The 19441-nt window shown below is 38.1% G+C and overlaps 1 protein-coding gene across 3 annotated transcripts in view; it reads right to left on the bottom strand.

The window, feature by feature from the left end:
• Nucleotides 1-425: 425 nt before the first annotated feature.
• The window catches only part of CUL3 (cullin 3), an 86139-nt gene continuing 67123 nt past the window's right edge, over nucleotides 426-19441 (bottom strand). For all 3 annotated transcript variants that reach the window (XM_037139229.2, XM_037139230.2, XM_053666324.1), the window contains 6 exons: nucleotides 17365-17489; nucleotides 16643-16739; nucleotides 14165-14299; nucleotides 7766-7952; nucleotides 3293-3438; nucleotides 426-897 (listed from right to left, as the gene is read on the bottom strand). In XM_037139229.2, the coding sequence (XP_036995124.1) occupies nucleotides 766-897; nucleotides 3293-3438; nucleotides 7766-7952; nucleotides 14165-14299; nucleotides 16643-16739; nucleotides 17365-17489 (822 nt within the window). In that variant the 3' untranslated portion in view covers nucleotides 426-765. The remainder of the gene's footprint in view (nucleotides 898-3292; nucleotides 3439-7765; nucleotides 7953-14164; nucleotides 14300-16642; nucleotides 16740-17364; nucleotides 17490-19441) is intronic.

The following is a 19441-nucleotide window of genomic DNA, read 5'->3' as shown; positions in this document are numbered from 1 at the left end:
GCAGTGAGTACAACAGCAAAAAATTATTGTACAATTTATACATACTAAAATATTTTCTTTCTCTAGTGATAATACAGAACAAAACCTAATTATTGTATGAGTTAATTTGGGAAATCTCAAATTACAATAGGGAAAAACCAAATCAGGGTGTGTACTGAGCCCAAAACAAAGGTTCCTGGTCATAAGGCTGTAAGATTATTAAGTGCAAGTGGTAGAATAAAGCATGCTCAAATTGTATGCTTGGGTCTTTGTCTATTTATCGAACCTTTAAATTAAACAAGCCTAGCTAAAGAAATGCCTTAAGCAGAGCAAGATAACTGGGAATCCTATCATTTCTTTTACCATTTTTGTTACCCAACTTATACAATGCGCAAAGTGCTAAGCAACACTACAAAACACATTTACGTCAACACTGAAGACCTGGGGAAATGAAATCCAACAGTTTTATTTTAATGAGCTGCATTTTCTAAATTTCTGTTTTATTTTTCCTGTTTTCATACAGTATTGAAAACAAAACGCGGCACATTCACATTTTCCCGAGGAGATGTACAGATGATCTCTACAGGGGTAAACGTCGTAAAGCCTGAAGCTCAATCAATTGATGTTGAAAACTCTCAAAGGGAGTAAAGGCTTGATCTGAATAGTCTAGAACATGTAATTTAATAGAAGAGATGGTCGTCTTAATATTTAATGATTTAAAAGAACTTCCCAGTCCATGCGAAGGGTACAGTCAGTCCAAGAATAAATCAAATTTCTGAATGCATTTTATGCTACATATGTGTATACTTTGCGATCCTCAGGTGTTCGTGCCAAATATTCTCTCTCAATAAGTCCTTCAATACGTTTCTTAATAACAACTGGACTTGGTAAGAATCGAGCCTTTAACTGCTGAGTTACCTAAAACAGAAGGTTGAAAAAAAAAACAAAACCTATTATTCACCAGCAAATTTTAAAAGTATGCAACATTTCCATATCAACACACAGAACTGATGTGCCATTTTAAGACTCAGATGAAACTTTACCCAAGTTCAAAGTGCCCGTAGTTTAAAAAGGTTTTACTTGAAGATGTAATGCACAGTTAAAACGTGCCTCCTCCCAGCAGAATGGGAACACCAGAGTGGATTAGATCGTTTGGAATGTGTCAGCATGAATGCAGACCACTAGCGATTTAGCCATTTTGACTTGGGGTGCCCCCCACTCCACAGAATCTGGGTGGCACAGCATGGTATGTGTCAGAGCAAAGTCAGGATGTCTCTGCGTGGATTCAAAACCCTGCTCTCTCACTTCCTGGCTGCTCTGGGACTCTGGGGAAATTGTACAGCCTCATCAAGCTGCTGTGTACATTAAATGAGTTAACAAACGGGATGCCTTTCAACAATGCCCAGTGCATAGTGAGTGCTACTGCTGCCATTCTTTCCTCCAGCTGCTGTCGGGATTCTAAGTACTGGGACATCAGTTATAATAAGACAGTAACTATAGCAGCAGCCAAAGCCTGACTGTGCACTATGTACTGGTCATTGTATGTATTAATTTATTTAATACTCTTAGCCCCATGAAGTAGGCTAACTTTTTCAAATGAGGATAAGCCAGAGCAGAAAACTGACATCAACATAGTGAAGGGAGCCAGTAGTTAGAGATGAGACTCCACACCCTGCTGCCCCAAGTCCCTGCTTCCCCCAGGAGTCCACTGCCTCTCCCGCGGAGCATCCATCCACAAGCCTGCTTTTCCTTTCCTTTTCTTTAGTTCACTTCCCAAGGCCACAACAAATTTAAATTCTTTGAAATCTGAAACTCCAGCACTTCACCCTCCAATTAAAATCTGCCATCCTTCTAATATTATCATTCCAGTGTCAACAAACTTGTTCTCAACCCACCTGAGACCTCTAATCCTCTGACCCTTTCTTCCAAGCCAGGAGTAACTTCCTTCAATGACAGCAGGCCTACACAAGGATCGGCACACCCTCAACAGCGCCCACAACTCCCAGATTCCTTTGTTTCTATCCCATTAAACACCCTGTCAACATTCCTGACATCACTCAAAATCTTCTACTGAGCTCCCTATGAGTAAAGTTGTAGTTTGTCACACCTTGCGTGCAGACCAGGGGTCAGCAAACTGTAGTCCACAGGCCCAATATACACCACTGCCCGTTTTCTTAATTCTTACTAGAACACACTGCCAACTCGCTTGTTACTTATGGCTACTTCCATGCTACAAATGGTTATAAAAACAACACCCCCCACCCCCGCACCTGCCAATCTCTGAAAGAGACTGTTAACACAAATTAAATTACGCTCAATCTTAGCCAAAATGCCCAGAAGCGATACAGAAATTTATAGTACTCAAGTTCAGCAAGTTTCTGAAAACAGTTACTTCGCATCCTGTTTTGCATAGGGAGAAAAAGGCCATTTCAGTTTGCAATTCCTCCGACTCCCACCACCTGACACAGTCAGCCACACCCGTGTCCATCCTTTGCTAACACGCACCCCTGCCCCATGCCCTGGATTCTCTGGAAGAACATTCAGTAACATCCCGTTAACACACCTACCAAACACCTACCACCCTCCGGTGCTCTGTACAACCCTCTCGCCATTCCCTTGACTTTGGTACATCAATTACCCTCATTTCATCTTCTCCCCTTTTGTTTCTAAGCATTCCTTTTTTACCCTCAGTATATAAACATGCTCAGTATCTATCCTTCTAGAAAAATGAAACCCAGAACCCCTCAACTCGACCCTCAGTCCTGCAGCACCGCTCTCTGCCCTTTCCCAGGAGCTGACATTACAAAGGACAAGCCACTCTCCCGCTGCACCTCCGTTTACTTCCCAGGGCACTGCCCTCAAACACCCACTCTAAGCAGCCCAGGCAAAGTGCCTGGGAAAACTAACCAGTCACCTAACTGTCTGTATGTCTTAATGCTTTATTTGATTTGGTTTTTCCATGATTTCTGAATTTGTAATATGTAAACACTCAATAAATGTTAACAATGATCTTTAGACATAAAGGTAGTTTTACACAAAAGTACTAAATAGAACTGAAAATTTTGTTTATTCTCCCTGTGACCATATTCTAGGATTTTCATTACAAACCTGGTTTCAGAGTATGCACCTATTCTGATGTACTGCTATGTCTAAATTGTCAAGTGTCATGCTTTTAATCAGTACCACCCGCCTGCGGGTTCCTAATGTTAAGGCTGCACCTTCATCAGTGGACCTCGGCACATGTCCCTAAATCCCCACCGCCTGACTGCGGGGCCGTCACCGTCCCATGCTCACGCATGGCCAGTGTCCTCACCTCCGCCACCAGCACGTTGTGCTGCATCTTCTTTCTGGACTTCATTATCCGCACGATGGCAGCTTCTATCTCATGCTTTCTGTCGTCATCTACTTTCTGCCTTGTTTCTTTCCTTTCTGGGTCAGATTCACCTTGTTTGGCAGCAACTAAAAGAGAAAGACCCTTATATGATTACCATGTAATTTCAAATGTAATGAGAAAAAAAAAAACGTGATTTATAAACAAACAGTACAAATTAGTAACGTCCACTGGGAAAAGCCAATTTCAACCTAAGTCTACATATATATTCATTCCAAGTAAACATCCAATAAGTGCCTCATTCAGTGTTTAATAAATATTTAAGTAGCAAGCAGTGATATAAAAATTCTGCAATTCTAAATTATTCCTTTTAAATATTAGAAATTTATTTTTACAGAGATTATAATAAAACCCCTTTTATTTTTATAGAATACAATGACTCTTTTCCTAAAAAGAAAGGTAGCTAAATATATCAGTATTTATTAGTCCCTTTTGTTGCTTGTGAGTTCAGCAGGCCAAGCACTATTTCCACCACCCAATACTCAGTCGAACTGCAGCACAAGTATCTCAGGTAAGGGAATGCCTGATGTCTTCCCAACTCCAAACGTGGCTCTACAATCCGCCTAAGGCTTAAAGAGGAGGGTAGAGCATGTACAGCTGAGATTCAGTTAGGCCAATAAATACCTAAAGAGTATCGCTAGAAAGTCAATTAAGCAAACTCCATAACAATTAATTTATTTGTACCTCTCACCAGTTATCTAACAATTTCTTGTCATGTATCTTATTACCTTTTTAATTTCACAATCTCGCTGTCACTAAGCACACTATATTCCAGTCTTTAGGAGAAGTCTTACTGTTATTCTTTACAGACTTCAAGTCAATTGCTAAGGAATTAAAGAGCAATAGAAGGTTCTTTCTCTTACAACTCTGCTCTAATTGAAGAGGAAGAGAAAGAAAAGTGGTAACTAAATTTTGGTTTACTGGTCAGCAGAAACTGGAAAATTACAAAGAGCCGCGTGGCGCACTGCTGACTCAGGCATGGGCACCCTGAGAGACGGCACACTGCACCCTTTAGAAGACCTTCCCAGGGAACTGATCCACTTAGCGGTTTCTCACTTGGCTGAGGATCCTGCTTTCAGCGTCTTCCCAATTTAATCCATCTTAAAAAAGATTAGATTTAAATGGTCTGCAGAGACAGAATAATGCTTTTGCTCAAAAAACTCAATGTCATTAAAAACGACAGGCATTGCTTTAAATCAATTTAATGTGAAAAACTTGATTGAATCCTGGATCCAAACAGTAAGGTGTGAAAGGCATTTCTGATACAACTGCAGACATACAAACACAGGCAGTACGTAGTTGTATGACATTATTAATTTTATCAGGTTTGAACTATTATGACAATTACGGGGGAATATAGCTTGTTCTAAGAATACATGTATGCTGAAATATTATTTGGAGAGAAGTGTTACAATGTCTGCAAATTAACTGTAAAATGCTGTAGCAAATATACACCAGTGTGGGGGAGAGGGAAGGGCAGAGGGAAGAGTGCCTGAGCAAGAGGGGTAGATCTTCGATGACCTGGAAATACATGTGATGACAATGTCCACTGTGTCTACACCTTCTCTGTAGATCTGAAAGTATTAAAAAAAAAGATGGAGGGAAAAAGAAGGATTTTAAACAATCCATTTGAATCATCTGAATTGGTCACCTAAATAGGTATACTCCAAAATAAAAGTGAAGACTGTGGTGATACAAACTAAATTATGATTTTTTAAAACCACGAGGGCAGGGCTAACTCCCAGAGCCTAGTGCAGTGCTCTGCACTTAAAAAGCACAACAAAGGTGTCTGCCTGTGTAACTGGGTGCCCATGTACACGGACGTACTCGGGGAATGGAGGGAGAAGGCGAGTGGCGGTAGGGGGAGAATCCACCAACTATGGAAGTCACTGCAAATCACAACAGATCTAGTTCTTTCCAAAGGCTGTATTAGGTAGTATTTTTAACTCCTTTGCCTGAATTTCTTAAAAGCAGCATAAATAGGTATGGTCAGAATTTCTGAGTGCATATCTGATTATGATTCTAAGTATTTTCTCCAAAAGGCAAGTATCAATAGGTATTCTGACAACTTAAGAAAACGTATCTGGTCAAAATACTTGTAACTAGAGAGAAAATTCTAACTTACACAACATACTAGTAGGAGCCAAGCTAATCTAAGTACCATTCCAAAATGAAAAACGGTAGTTCTTTACAGAATTTATAGCTTAAAAGACATCCAGGAGATCATCATACCAAATTGTTCACCACATGTAACTATATTCCTGTTTTAATAAGATCTAAAACATTACACACTTATGACACCAACAATTAAATCCATCTATAGGACTACTTTTTAAAACTTTTTCAAAAAAAGATTTTATTTATTTGTTTCTAGAGAGAGGGGGAGGAAGAAAGAGAGGGAGACAAACACTGATGTGAGAGAAACATCTACCGGTTGCCTCTTGCGCGCCCCCCAACTAGGGACCTGGCCCACAACCCAGGCATGTGCCTTGACTTAAGTTCGCAAGATGGCTCTCAATCCACGGGGCCACACCAGCTACAGCTGTTTTTTGATAATAATAATATTGCACAATTTTACTGCTGAGCATGATGGAATCTGTGATTACAAAGATACTTATTTAGGGTAAAGCAGCATGAGACTAAGAAATCCAGGTTTGTGTCGTCAGATTTTTTTCTTCCACATCTAGGATACGAACACCATAGTTTGCCATGTATAATGCACACTTTTCCACCCAAATTTTTGAAGGAAAAAATAAGAATGTACATTACACATTGGTAGTGCTTGTATCTGTTCTTGTGTTTTGTAATGATTTGTTACAGAAAATTTCTTGTACTATAGTATGTTAAAAAATAAATGCTAAAATTCCCTTATGATACAGAAAACAAGTATCTAAATATAAATAAATAAATAACTGAATTAAAAATTGAAAGAAAAGATTGTTTTTCCTGGAACAGTGACCCCAAAATGTGGCTGCACATCATACACGGCAAAATACAGTAAGTCCTGAAACCCAACAACTGGAGTATCTGTCCAAAACTACAAATTATTATGTCTTACACCAGGGGAAAAAAAACATCGTATTCCAGGACTCACTGGAACAGCTCTGTTTTATTTTTATTCTACATCTGTGTCCCAAAGACACGGGGTCAACTTTGATGATGAAGATACAATGGTGTGGTTTTCAACTATGGAACAGCGCAGTCAGGGCTTTAGCAGAGATCCGCCACCCGGCTTCACAAAGCACATGGACCCAAATCAGGGCCAGAAAGGGAAACGCAAGTGTGTCTACTGTGTTCTTGAATCAATGTGCTCTGGCAACTGATTGTATATTTAGCATTAAAATAATTTTTAAAACACTATCTTTTACTAACATATAACATAAATACAATTTTTTAAGTAAAAAAAAACTTTAGTCACTAAAAGGGGAGGGATTTAGAGAAACTAGTATAAAAGACACATGGACAACAGCTAAGGAGGGTGGAAATGAGAGGGAGGTGGGGGCACGAGGAGTTGGACTGGGAAGGGAGTAAAAGAAAACTGTACTTGAACAATAATTAAAAAAAAAAGAACGAGTAACTAGGGGGAAAGCAAACAAAAAAATTAATTATCTTGGAATTAATAATGTTCTATCATAAAATAAAAAATAAACTGGAAAAAACTGTAGTCACTACCTTATCTTATTTTAAAAAGTTTTACCACTAGACATATTTGCTCTAATAAATAAATTGGTACTGAAAAAACTTTCTAATACCAGTTTTAAAACCAAGTTTAAAACTACTTTAGAGTTTAAGTGTCAACAAAGGTGGAGTACCTTTTTTCTCTTTAAATGCACAGAAAACACACATATTAGATTATATTAAATATACAATAAATTGAATGTTTATTAACTTTAAGGTTGTACTAAAAGTTGCTCACAACAGGCTTACTTACATGTTTTAAAGAAAATATGAGTTTTTAAGATATTCAAACTTAAAAATATTCATCAAAATATAAATAATTGCATCTAAGATCAAACTTTAAATAGGTAACTCCCAATTTTGAGAAATGTCTAAATCAGTTTTAAAGGCAAACACCCACTATCATTAGTTAAGCAGATAAAAACAGTCACTTTAGAAATGGCAGCATGTTTATGAAACTGTACTCCATGCATTAAAATCTATGGACATAAGTAACACACTCGCCACGCCGCATCGCTTTTTAAAGTGTTCACTGTGCTTGGACTCAACTGCATTGTGACAGGAACACATATCAATACAAGCCGTTTTAGTTCTCAAGCCAATGTCTCATGCAGCACCTGAAAAGAATTATTTTTTTAAAGATAAAAATCAAACTGATAAGAATTTTTAGAGAAAAAAAATTACAATTTGTTTTAAGAGAAAAACTCTAGTACCCACCTGTCTGAATCTTGACTCTGTGCAGCTTGGACGTGAACTGATCGTTGACGGTGAAGATGTGGCCGTTTTCTATTTCCTTGGACTTGGGTTCCTTGGTGAGAACCCGCTGTGTGGGTTTACCGCAGGCGAGGGACTGTAGGGCTCTAACAAGCTCCCTTTCGGGGATATCTGTTTCTTGTTGAATTTCCTGAAATTTCATCAGATGGACATAATTATAAATAGACTTGGTGAAAAATTAAAGCATATTAATTAGTAAATAAAACTGACCAGACAGTGGTTAGAGAAGTAATCTCCTTAAAGTAATAACTTACAACCGAGAATTCCACGACTCATGATACTTCACTAAAATCTCACTTATTTGAATAAACCAGAGAAAAACAGTGACTCAAATGACAAAGTACTGAACATATATGTACTTTTTTGTTTCAGGAAATATAAGGCCTAATCTAAAAACGTCACCCAGCAGAGAATATTAGGGACCTGTTTTAATATTTAAGTGAAAAAAAAAAATGTGTTAACCAGCATGTAATTGCTACTTTTAGACACACCCTACAATCTTCCTTCCAAGTTGACCCGCACTACTCTTTTGCTTAGCAATTTCTTTTGCAGAGAGAGGCAATGTAAGCTTGAACTAAGGCCTTCTATCACACAATCAAAATTTATAGTCCAAGGTGAGCATATGTATTGTTTGTATGACTAAATAAAAAAATTAAATGCTTGGTGATTAATATGAAAAGCAGTAAATCTGTTTTCAAGGGCAGGTGATAATTGTTGCTACATGAGATAAATAAAATACAATAAAAGCAGCTCAGGGAAAAATGAATGTGTTGTTAACTCTTGAACAACATGGGTTTGAACTACATGGTGTGTACAGTGTGCACGTTTTTCAGTAAAAACAGTTGACCCTTCACATCTGTGGCTTTCCCATCTACAGACTCGACCAACCTTGGATGGGAAAGAGTATTTCTGCATTCGCAATGACCATTTTATAATCATGGTTGAATCGAGGGATGGATGCAAGGGGCCAATGACTGCAGAGTTAAGAGTTCTATGTGGATTTTCAACTGAGTATGTGTAGGTACTGAACTCTATGTTCCACCTCATTCAAGGGTCAACTGGGTAACTTTTAAATTTATTATAATCCTACGTCAGTGGGACAATTAAGAGAACTGTACACAAATATGGTTTAGTCCCTACACAACTAGACAGATGTATGATGCAACACGTCTGCACACTGGGTTCCATCATTTTGATTCACTGTATACAGCTGTTTCTTTCTCAAAAGTAGCACAGCAAGGTGGGCATGAAGATGGGTATGCTCCGATTATGTAACCAATATGAGTTAGCCGGGTTTCCGCAAGAGTCTGTGAGCAAGTGTAGATTCTTCTAAATGACTGTCTGGTTAAGGGAGGATTCAGAGAAACGTGAATTTTAGTGATGATGTAAATTCCTTTGCATAAAATGATCTTTGGTTATGTCCACCTATTTTAGACATTGTAAATATACATGTTAACCCCAGTGAATTAAAAAGGTGTTAGTATTAGAATGTTGATCATAACTGTTATGTAGAGACACTAAAATGGACTTATTTATGTATTTTATTGTTTAATTACATTCAAAGAACTGGAAATACAGTCTTAGGTGCTAATATCAGAATTGCAGATCATTCCCAGAGGCAACCACTGCAATCCAGTATGTATTCTTCTATGTCTTTTTTCTGTACAGCCACATACACACACATGACTAAAAATACACATATACATGTATAGCACATGAACATGCCATTTGTATAAATATTACTGTTAAATATAAGTGGGATCACACCATATGAATTCTCCTACTAATTTCCTGGAGACTTTCCATGTCGGCAGAGAGTTTAAAGCTACAGGGAATTCCACAGTACTGCCCTAACACGATATAAATGAAGACTGAGATTGTACCCAACTTTGTGACACACCACGCATTTAATACAAAAGCCAGGTTCTCTGAAGCAGATTTCCAGATGTGTACTTGGTTTCTCTAAGTTATAATTATATCTGACCAAGTACCTTTCAAGTTGCTTAACTATTTATCTTTACAACAGTCTAAGAGTAACCATTCTTTCTACCCTCAATTTTCTTTTTGTCTTGTTCATCTGTTGGGCTAAAAATTGGGAGCAGTAGTAAAGGTAGGTATCCTAACTTGTTCCTGACTTTAATGGGAAGATAGCTAATATTTTAATACTAACTACTGAATGCTTAGGTCTCTCACTGGATATATCCTTAAGACATTAAGGACAGGTATTTCATTCCATTCTTAGGTGGCCAAGAGTCCCTTCATCCTGGATGTCAGGGATAGGGACTGACTTTTATCAAATGTTTTCTGTACACCCACAGAAACCATTCACTGATTTTCTCCTTGAAGTGGTATCCGGTAATAACGACAAGTGGTCAGTCAATTATTGTTGTTGTTGTTATTTTATTACTATTACAAAATCTAGTAACTATTTGTTAATAAATTCTTTGTATTCCAGGAATAAGGCTTATTTGGAAACAGTCAGTTGCTTTTTCAATACACTGCTGAATCTGAGTGTTCATTTAGGTTGAATAACATAGCTGTCTCTTTCTGTTGCTATGGCCTCTGGGTTCAATTCTGCACTAAGGTTGTGCTGGCCTCGGATACTTCCCAGGATGTGTATTTTGCTTTTGGGGTTCAAAGTTCCCTCTGTACAGCTTTCATTTTCATTTGCTAATCATGTTCTTCAGTTGTGTTATTGCCTGTCAGTCAGTACATGTGAGGAATTTTTATGATGGTGGAATTTCTGCTTGTAGTTCCAACCATTTTCTTTTATATATTGTGGTTATATCACTAATTATTAGTAGCTTCTTGATAAAATATTATCACTGCTGTTTAATAGCTTGCTATTAAATTCTACTGACATTAATTTTGCTATTGTCCACAATTAGCTTTTATTATTTCAGACTTACTCTCAGAAAAATTTACAGGTATAATAAAAAACATTTAGGAAATTTGTATTAACACCCATAATTCTTTCAAAAACCAAATGCTAATTACCAAAGCCCACGGTATAGAATACCATTGTATAGATTTCCTTATTCTAGCTGTTCTAAACCACAATACAGACTTCTATTCAAAAGTATATACACACACACACACACACACAAGAAGAGGAAAAGGCCACAGTAGCCTGACTTCTATGAATTAAATGTGAAACCACAAATAAATGCCATCTTTTTGTAGGTAGTTTCCAAGATGACTTGTAATAATTCTGGTATGTTTTAACCACGTGTGGTTCCCTCACTGTATCAGGGCTGACTGGGGAGACCAAGAAAACAAGAAGTGACAGTATGTGGTTCCAAGACTAGGTCATCAAGGCACTACAGGTCCTGCTTGGGTTGCTTGGATTGCCTGCTCTAGGGAGTTAGCCACCATAACTCAAGGACAACCAAACAGCCATGTGGTAAGGCCCATGTGGACACCTCTTATCAAAAGCCAAAAGAGCCTGCCAGCCACATGGAAGGAAGTATATACCAGTAGCTTAGAAGTGTATTTTCTAGCCCCAAACAACCAAGATGACTGAAGCCCCAGCGTCAGCTTCAGGAAGCTGATGCATGTTAACGCAACTTCATGCGGTCGAGCCAGAAACCACCCAAACAAGCCTTTCCTGAATCCATAACTCACTAAAACCACGGAAGATAGTAAATTATTAGTGGTTAAGTTTTAAGATTTGTCATGTAGCATTACATAACTAATACACCATCTTACTGAACTCATGAAGAACATTCAAAACTGAAAGATCAACTTCTTTTAAAGTTATTAACTACCTCTTCTAATCTGTAGAGGTGATTTCTGTGAGAGCTGGCAGTAAAACGTGTGCAGCAGACTATGCAGAAACACCTGGTATATACTGTGAATAAGGGCAAGTTCCACGTGCCCCCAGCAGTGCCTCAGATCAAGATGTGTCCAGTCAGAAGGTGCTGGGGTCACAGGAACAGCATTCCACATATGCCATTTGCACTAAGGCTTCTGGTCTGTAACTTAGCTAAAATTTAAAGTATGAGAGGAAATGTCTACTTTATTTTACTTTCTACCTCCTGCTCATTAGCATCAATGACCCCAAACTGGTTTTGAAAGGCAAAAGTTAGCTTGGACCATTAAAATTACTAGCAATTCCGATAACAGCTACAAAAAATGAGTGTATGTTTTTGTTTATCTAATTCTTTTGTCAGTTCTTTATAAATGAGAACTCAGAAAACCAACTCTAGCATTTTCCAAGTAGCTTATTTTGCTTAAAATATATTACTCATGACAGGTGCAGATTAAAACATCCAAGCTATTAAAGACAATTTAATTCTAACTCTGTTTGAATAGGTTTACAATGTCTGAGTAAGGTACTCAATATTTGCTCAATCAACATTCTTGGGACCTGATCATTTATAACTTGTGCATGAAAATTAAGGTTATTCCCTAGGTGAGACACTCCTGGAAATATGTAGTAAAACCAATGACTGAGAAAACTCAGGTTTCAAAACATTTCCTGGAAGAATATCACATGAAAATGGTCATCTCTTAATTATACCCTTCACATAAAGAGAAGTATGGACATGAGTATTAATATTAAAACAGGCCTAAAATTTAATCTTGCTCTTAATTTCAAACTTAATCTATTTCATATGTTCACCTATATCTAGAAACTGGCTCTCCATTAGTATAAATATGGAGTAACTTTAAAGCTTTTAGAAAATATTCTTTAAGCTTACTAAGAATCATATGATCTTTATTTTAACTCCAATACATCTATTTGTAGGTATATGGAGAAAAAAAAGGGTAATAAAAAAGCCAGCATATTAAAAAGTACTTTAAAAATACTTAAAAAGAAAAGACGGGGAAGAAAAAATCTGATATATCAAGACAGGGTAAAATCAGCATAAGGACAAACACTGAAACCAACCAAACAAGTAAGAGAAACAGACTCACGAATATATAGTCAATTGCTTTCTAAAATAAAAGTACCAAGATGATCTAAAAGGAAAAATACTACTGCTTTAGACAAATGATGCTAGAATGAATAACTAAGTATTGGTGTTTATCATTCACTGAAATGTCAAGGTGGTCAATAATTTCTTAGATAGGATATTGAAAGCAAGAACCATAAAAGGGAAAAACCTGAACTTTTGTCAATATTAAAACATTCTGCTCTTTAAAACACACCACTAAAAAACTGAAAAGGCAAGCGACAGATTGAGCAAATATTCACAAGAGACAGCTCTGACAAAGAACTTGTATGCAGAATTTATTAAGAGCTTTCAGAAACTCAGCAGAGATATGGAAACCCCCCTAACAAGACACATCAGCGGCACACAGACACATAGAAGACGCTCAACATCATCAGTCATCAAGGAAACGCAAATTAAATCCACAACAAGATACAATTACATATCTGTTAAAATGGCTAATATTAAAGACTGCTAATTACAAATTCTGAAGAGGATGTGAGGAACTGGACTCTTACACTGTGAGCAGGAATGAAAAGTGGTACAATCACTTTGGAACACAGTTTGGTAGTTTCTTTAAAAAGTTAACATATATCCCTGTCTTTAACTGCCTCAATCTGGTAACTCAAATGCCCATCAACAGAAAAGGCAGTACATCCACAGAGTATCACTCAGCAATAAAAAGAAATGAAGTACCGCAGCTATACTTGCGATAACATGAATAAATCTCAAAAACAATGTACTATGTAAAAGCACCCACAAAGCAGTATGTACTTGTATTCCATTTATGGAAAATACTATGAAGGCAAAACTAGCCCATGGGGATATAAAGCAAATCACTGGCCGCTTGGGTGTGGGTACAAAGGGAGGGAACTGACTGCAAAGGAGCACAAAAAGTTTGGAGGGTGATACTCTATAGACTGTGATGGCAGTTACACAGGCATGTATAGCTGTTAAAATTCCATCAAGACATGCACTTAAATGGGGTATGTCTGACCACTTAAAACTCGTACTTCAATAAAGTTGATTTTAAAAAGCCAAGTGAAATGTTACCCAACAAGTATATGATTAGTCCCGTAAATCTAATTTTATGCTGTATGCTCTAATGGTACTCAAAGGTTACACAAATAGTAGAAATAATAATAATCCTCAAGTAATAGTGACTCTAAGGGTTACTCAAGTAAGACAGGCTCAGGCAACATGTGAGAACTAGAAACACAACTGGTTCAAGTTTATCAACCCATGGTTGGCTGGATAAATACCTCACCCAAGGACCTCACCCAAGGATTTTGGAGGGGGAGGGGGTAGGGAGGAGGGCAAGGGGAAGGGCAAGGGAAGAGGAAGGAAAGAGGGAAGGGGAGGGAAAGAGGGAAGGGGAGGGAAAGAGGGAAGGGGAGAAACGTACCTCAAACGTGTATTTCTCTCTATTATTGAAGAGCATCAATATGGTCATCTGGAAAGTGGAGACTTGCAGTATGTGCTTCCGTGTATTAGAGCCAGTGACTTGTGCCCCTCCAACACCAACTTCAGATCCATCTTCCTGTTCCATGGTTTTAAAAAACATAAAGTAGATATAATTATCTCCTGGTAACTTTCACAGTATGCTTGAGAAATTATCCTTTACAAAACTACAAAATTTATTCCTATGTAAAAAGAAAATGTTATTTAAAAATGTATATGCCTGTATATATGTGTGTATGTTCACACACTCAAAGTATTTAGGAATTTTTTTTTTACTATGAACACTTTAATTTTACAACAAAAAATTATGTTGTCAGTACACAGTAAAATGATAATGAACTTGTAAGACATCAAACCATTATAACACCACCAAAAGTAGTAGGTTAGGTTTCTGTCTGTGTAGACTGATCACAGTAAGAGAGCAAACAATAGCACAAGGTTGGGGGGAGTCCTCCGCTACCTTTATAGCTTGTTTTTGTTCTGTGATTTAAGTACAAAGTAGAAATTTAAGTCTTCAATAATTAACACATAAAGTGTCTTAAAAACCTGCTGATCTGTTTAATAGAGCTTCAAAGATAACATGATTATTTAGGGGCAAAAAATCCTTTAAAATAAAAAAAAACCCACCACGATAATTAAAGCTGAGTTCTTCAGGGTCCTTGACCTTCCTTCCCATTTACACTTAAATATGGGGTGGAGCAAAAATAGGTACACAGGTATGAGTATGTGAAACACAAAGTTTATTCTTGGATTATTATTTATCAGTTATTGTGCTATTTTCTGTATAAAACACTGTAAACCTGCTTTTGCCCCACCCTGTATACAATAGTGTCCAACATTGTTCAATTTATGATTTGTAAGGAATATTTCCTATTTCAATTAAATATAAAAATTAGAATACATGTAGCCATTTTCAACAATATAAAAAAAACTTTGGTGTTACAATGGTATCTTATAAAACCATCTAATTGTAATTTAGAATAAAACAGTTATTTGCTGCCTACATGACAACTTACATATTATTTTTTAAATATTTTGATAGAAGCTTTTTATTACTTTTCTAATTTAAGGCTAATGACCCTGATTTGAGTTATACCAAGCAATGAAGGTACTCTAAATCTCACAATTTTAGATACAAAAAGGTGACTTTTTCCTTTCTTAAAAAAACAAACAAACAAAAAACACCTCACCCAAGGATTTTGGAGGGGGAGGGGGTAGGGAGGAGGGGAAGGGGAGGGGCAAGGGAAGAGGAAGGAGGGAAGGGGAGGGAAAGAGGGAGGGAGAGGGAAAGAGGGAAGGGGAGGGGGAGGGAGGGGGAGGGAAAGGGGAGGGGAGGGAAGAGGGAGGGGGAGGGGGGGGGGGGAGGGAGGGGGAGGGAAAGAGGGAGGGGGAGGGGAAGAGGGAGGGGGAGGGAGGGGGAGGGAAAGAGGGAGAAGGGAGGGAGGGGGAGGGAAAGAAGGAGAGGGAGGGAGGGGGAGGGGAAGAGGGAAGGGGAGGGGGAGGGAAAGAGGGAGGGGGGGGGGGAGGGAGGGAAAGAGGGAGGGAGGGGGAGGGAGGGGGAGGGAAAGAGGGAGGAGGAGGGGAAGAGGGAGCGAAAGAGGGAGGGGGAGGGGGGAGGGAAAGAGGGAGGGGGAGGGAAAGAAGGAGGGGGAGAAACAGGTACTAGGTGCCTCCCATATGCACCTTTGGTGTATGGGACGATGCTCCGACCAACTAAGCCATCCAGCCAGGCTGCGACTGCATTTTTTTTTAAAGGCAATTCACTAGCATAGTGATCATTTTATTTTTATTTTTTGCTGAAGAAATGTTTGACTATCATTTTTAATTAAATATTTATTGGCATTCTGTTACGTTGTCCCAGTTTTCCCCCACTGCCCTCCTCCTCCCAGCCCACCCCTGCTCCCAGGCGTCACCACCCCTGTTGCCCGTGCCCGGGAGGTTCCTTCAAACGTGTTCCTTGCCTAGTCCAGTGCATGTTTTAAATAATCACTTAACTAACATTTTGTACATCTCAACAATCTAAAGTGATGATGGTTTCAGTTCTGACTACTGAAAATAATAAGGATCACAGGAGACTGAGAATTTTGAAAAGGAACTCATAGCTTTGCATGCCCTCAAATCAACTGAAATTTTATTATTTTATGCAATACAGTCTCAAGACTGCTCTTATAAAGCATGTAATTGTTATTACTTACTCCTTAAGAAAGGATACCAAATAATCTTCATACTGTCAAATGAAGGTACTCAGCAACTGAGAGTGTAAAGGTAAATAAAGCCAAATCCTCTCTTTTCTAAATGTATGAAACAGGTAGGGAACTAAGAGAAATAAATCATTCACCCAAGTCAACAGAAATCACGAATGAACTCTATAGACTAATTTTAAGTTACTTAATATATATGTGCTCAAACTATCAGTATTCACCTTTTTCACTGGGCCGTAGAAGGTGGCATTGAGATCTGCAGAGCCCATATGATGCTGGAGTGTGAGCTGTCGACCACTGTGTTTCGCTAAGTAAAACCTTCGGCAAATCAAACCACATCATAGAGAATTACACGATTTACATATTTGAAATTATACACTACAGGATAACAACCCTTAACAAATACATATATAAAAGAGAGTTTAAAAGATTAAGAGTTAAACCTTAGAAATCAAGTCCATTTCTAATTTTTTACGTAAAGAGGAAAAAAAAAAAGAGAGAAAGAAAAGGAGGGGCAGAGAGTAGGACAAACAGAGAAAAATACAGACCTAAGTTAGCTAGGTATCACAGATAAAGGCAGCGCACTAAATCATTTCTGCTGGTACCCTTGGCCCCTGGCCTGCTGCTCAGCCACTGTGGTCAGAAGACCACCTTTCTCCATAGTAACCCAACAATCATTTAGTCCTAAGTCACTGGCAGACACCAACAATACAAACTACACCCTTAACCATGCACTAATGCTGAAGGACATCAATAAAATAGTCCTCTGAAAAGAGTTTATGCAATGCATATTAAAACCATAAAGGATAAATTCTCCTTTTGAACAAAAGGTAAAAAATGGAGTATACTCATCTTCAATCAGGGATACTACAAATGCTCCTATTTATTTCAATTTTGGAACAGTTATTTCTATTAAGAAATACAAAGTTTGATCTGTGTTTACCTTCTAAATATCTCAAAAGCATGTCTTGGTGCTGGTGGGATGTTGCACTTCGGTGTGGCTGACTGAGTGGGCCAGTATCCTGTTGTGAGCACCCGCACTGTGAGATCGACACCGCCCAAAGATACCTGCAGGAAGGAGAAAGAGATGTCACCAACAATTTTCTAGGACTTGGTATCTGTTCTGTACAGACACTGTGTTCATTATCAGAGTAGTCAGGGCCATGCTCAATATCAAGCAAATAAAACATTTATCTTCTTAAACATCAGACCGACCAGTGTTTTCACATTTTAACTCTCCTGGTGAATATTTATAATTATTGCTTAAGATGTTGACTTTAAAATACTGACCAAAGGATAGTTGTTAACATGCGAACAAAAGGTGACTTGGTGTCATTGAGAAATGTAAAGTTTGGCGTTGAAGCTTTTTTAGATAAAATGTTAAGGGGTCATATCTGTGCCATTTTTAAAGGAAATTCTAGGGCAATATCTCTCATCTCAGCTTTTAAGTATTTTTATCATCTTAACACACACGCAAAATATTCCAATCCCATTCACATCTGAAGTACACTGAGAAACACTGCTTTGGCATGGAGTTCACATTCTAACGACCTCTACATACGACACTAGACCCAGTTCTACATGGTAGGTGCTCTATGAGTATCTGAATAATGGATGACCACCCCTGCAAAATATATGCCAGAATTACTCATGTTAGATATTTTCTTCTTAAACAAATTAAATTTTTAAGAAAATAAAAATAAAGCCTACTAAAAAACTTCTGAAATATGAATTTATTCACAGCTTGTTCTAAACCATTACTGCATTTTTATCCAACTTGAATGATTTAGTGATAGATTTCCAAAAGGAAGAGATGAGTTTATAAAGAATATTGGAAAGTATTCCATACTCCTATTTCTTCACAAATATCTACTAAATGATTACTCCATTTTATAGAAACTAAAACTAGAATCCTGGACGACACACAGATGAGATGATCATAGCCGAGACTATTGAGATAGTGAACAGAAGAGGGCTGAGAACTGCTGGTGCATCTGCAAGTATGTGAGGGAGAGGGCAGGTGCCAGGGCTCAGCCCACCCAAGTCTGCCCTCTCTCCTTTCATATACCCACACAGACTTAACCTTTGAACCTTTTTTTTAATGCCACTTTTAAAAGAGGCCTTCTTTGACCACTCTATCTCCGCCCCCGCCCCCCACATATTTCCTCTATATCTTCTATCACCAGCTAAGGTGCTATGAGTTTTCTTATCTTGCTTATCATCTATTTCCCAGATTAGAAAGTAAACTCCCTGATGGCGGAGGACTTTGTTCAACTCTCTGTGGTGTATCCTGTGCTGAGGACAATCCTCGGCACAGACGGCACATAATCAATGATCTGTTAAATGGAAAAGAAAAGAAAGGGCCTCAAAGAACTATTATAGTTGTATCTTCTTTTTTTTTAAAAGATTTTATTTATTTATCTTTAGAGGGGAAGGGAAGGAGAGAGGGAGAGAGAGATATCAATGTACGGTTGCATCTTGTGTGTCCCCTGCTGGGAACTGGCCTGCAACCCAGGCATGTGCCCTGACTGGGAATCAAACCACGGTTGCTTGATTCCCAGGCCCACACTCAATCCACTGAGCTACACCAGCCAGGGCTAGTTGTATCTTCTTTTTCTCATACTTGAAGGCACTAAGCTTACATCTGAAGACAGCATATGACAGAGTCACGTACAGAGAGGCAGAGGTGCCAGGAAAGTCCATAAAGAAACAGAAATATGATAGCAAGGTGGTTTTCCTGCCCCATTCACATTTTAAAACTAAAAACAGGAAAAAATAAATACTTAAATTCCTTTCAGTATAATACAGAAGATTTATCTAAAACTAAATGGAAGAGCCACTCTCTTGATATATTCCAACAGGTCAAGAAAGTTACAGAGACTCACCTGCTTGAGGATTAGTGACATTTTAAAAGTGCTCAAAAATTTCACAAAGCTTAAGATTTATTTGATCACTTTGTCACTTTTCATCAAATCTTTCTAAGTAGGTTAAGGATTAGGAGACTTATGGCTTAAAGTCCT

This window comes from Artibeus jamaicensis, unplaced genomic scaffold (assembly GCF_021234435.1).
Source record: "Artibeus jamaicensis isolate MK-2021 breed Jamaican fruit bat unplaced genomic scaffold, CSHL_Jam_final contig_1015, whole genome shotgun sequence".
NCBI classification, from domain to species: Eukaryota; Metazoa; Chordata; class Mammalia; order Chiroptera; family Phyllostomidae; genus Artibeus; species Artibeus jamaicensis.
The sequence above is the reverse complement of the archived record's forward strand: the minus strand, read 5'-3'. Positions and strand labels throughout refer to the sequence as shown.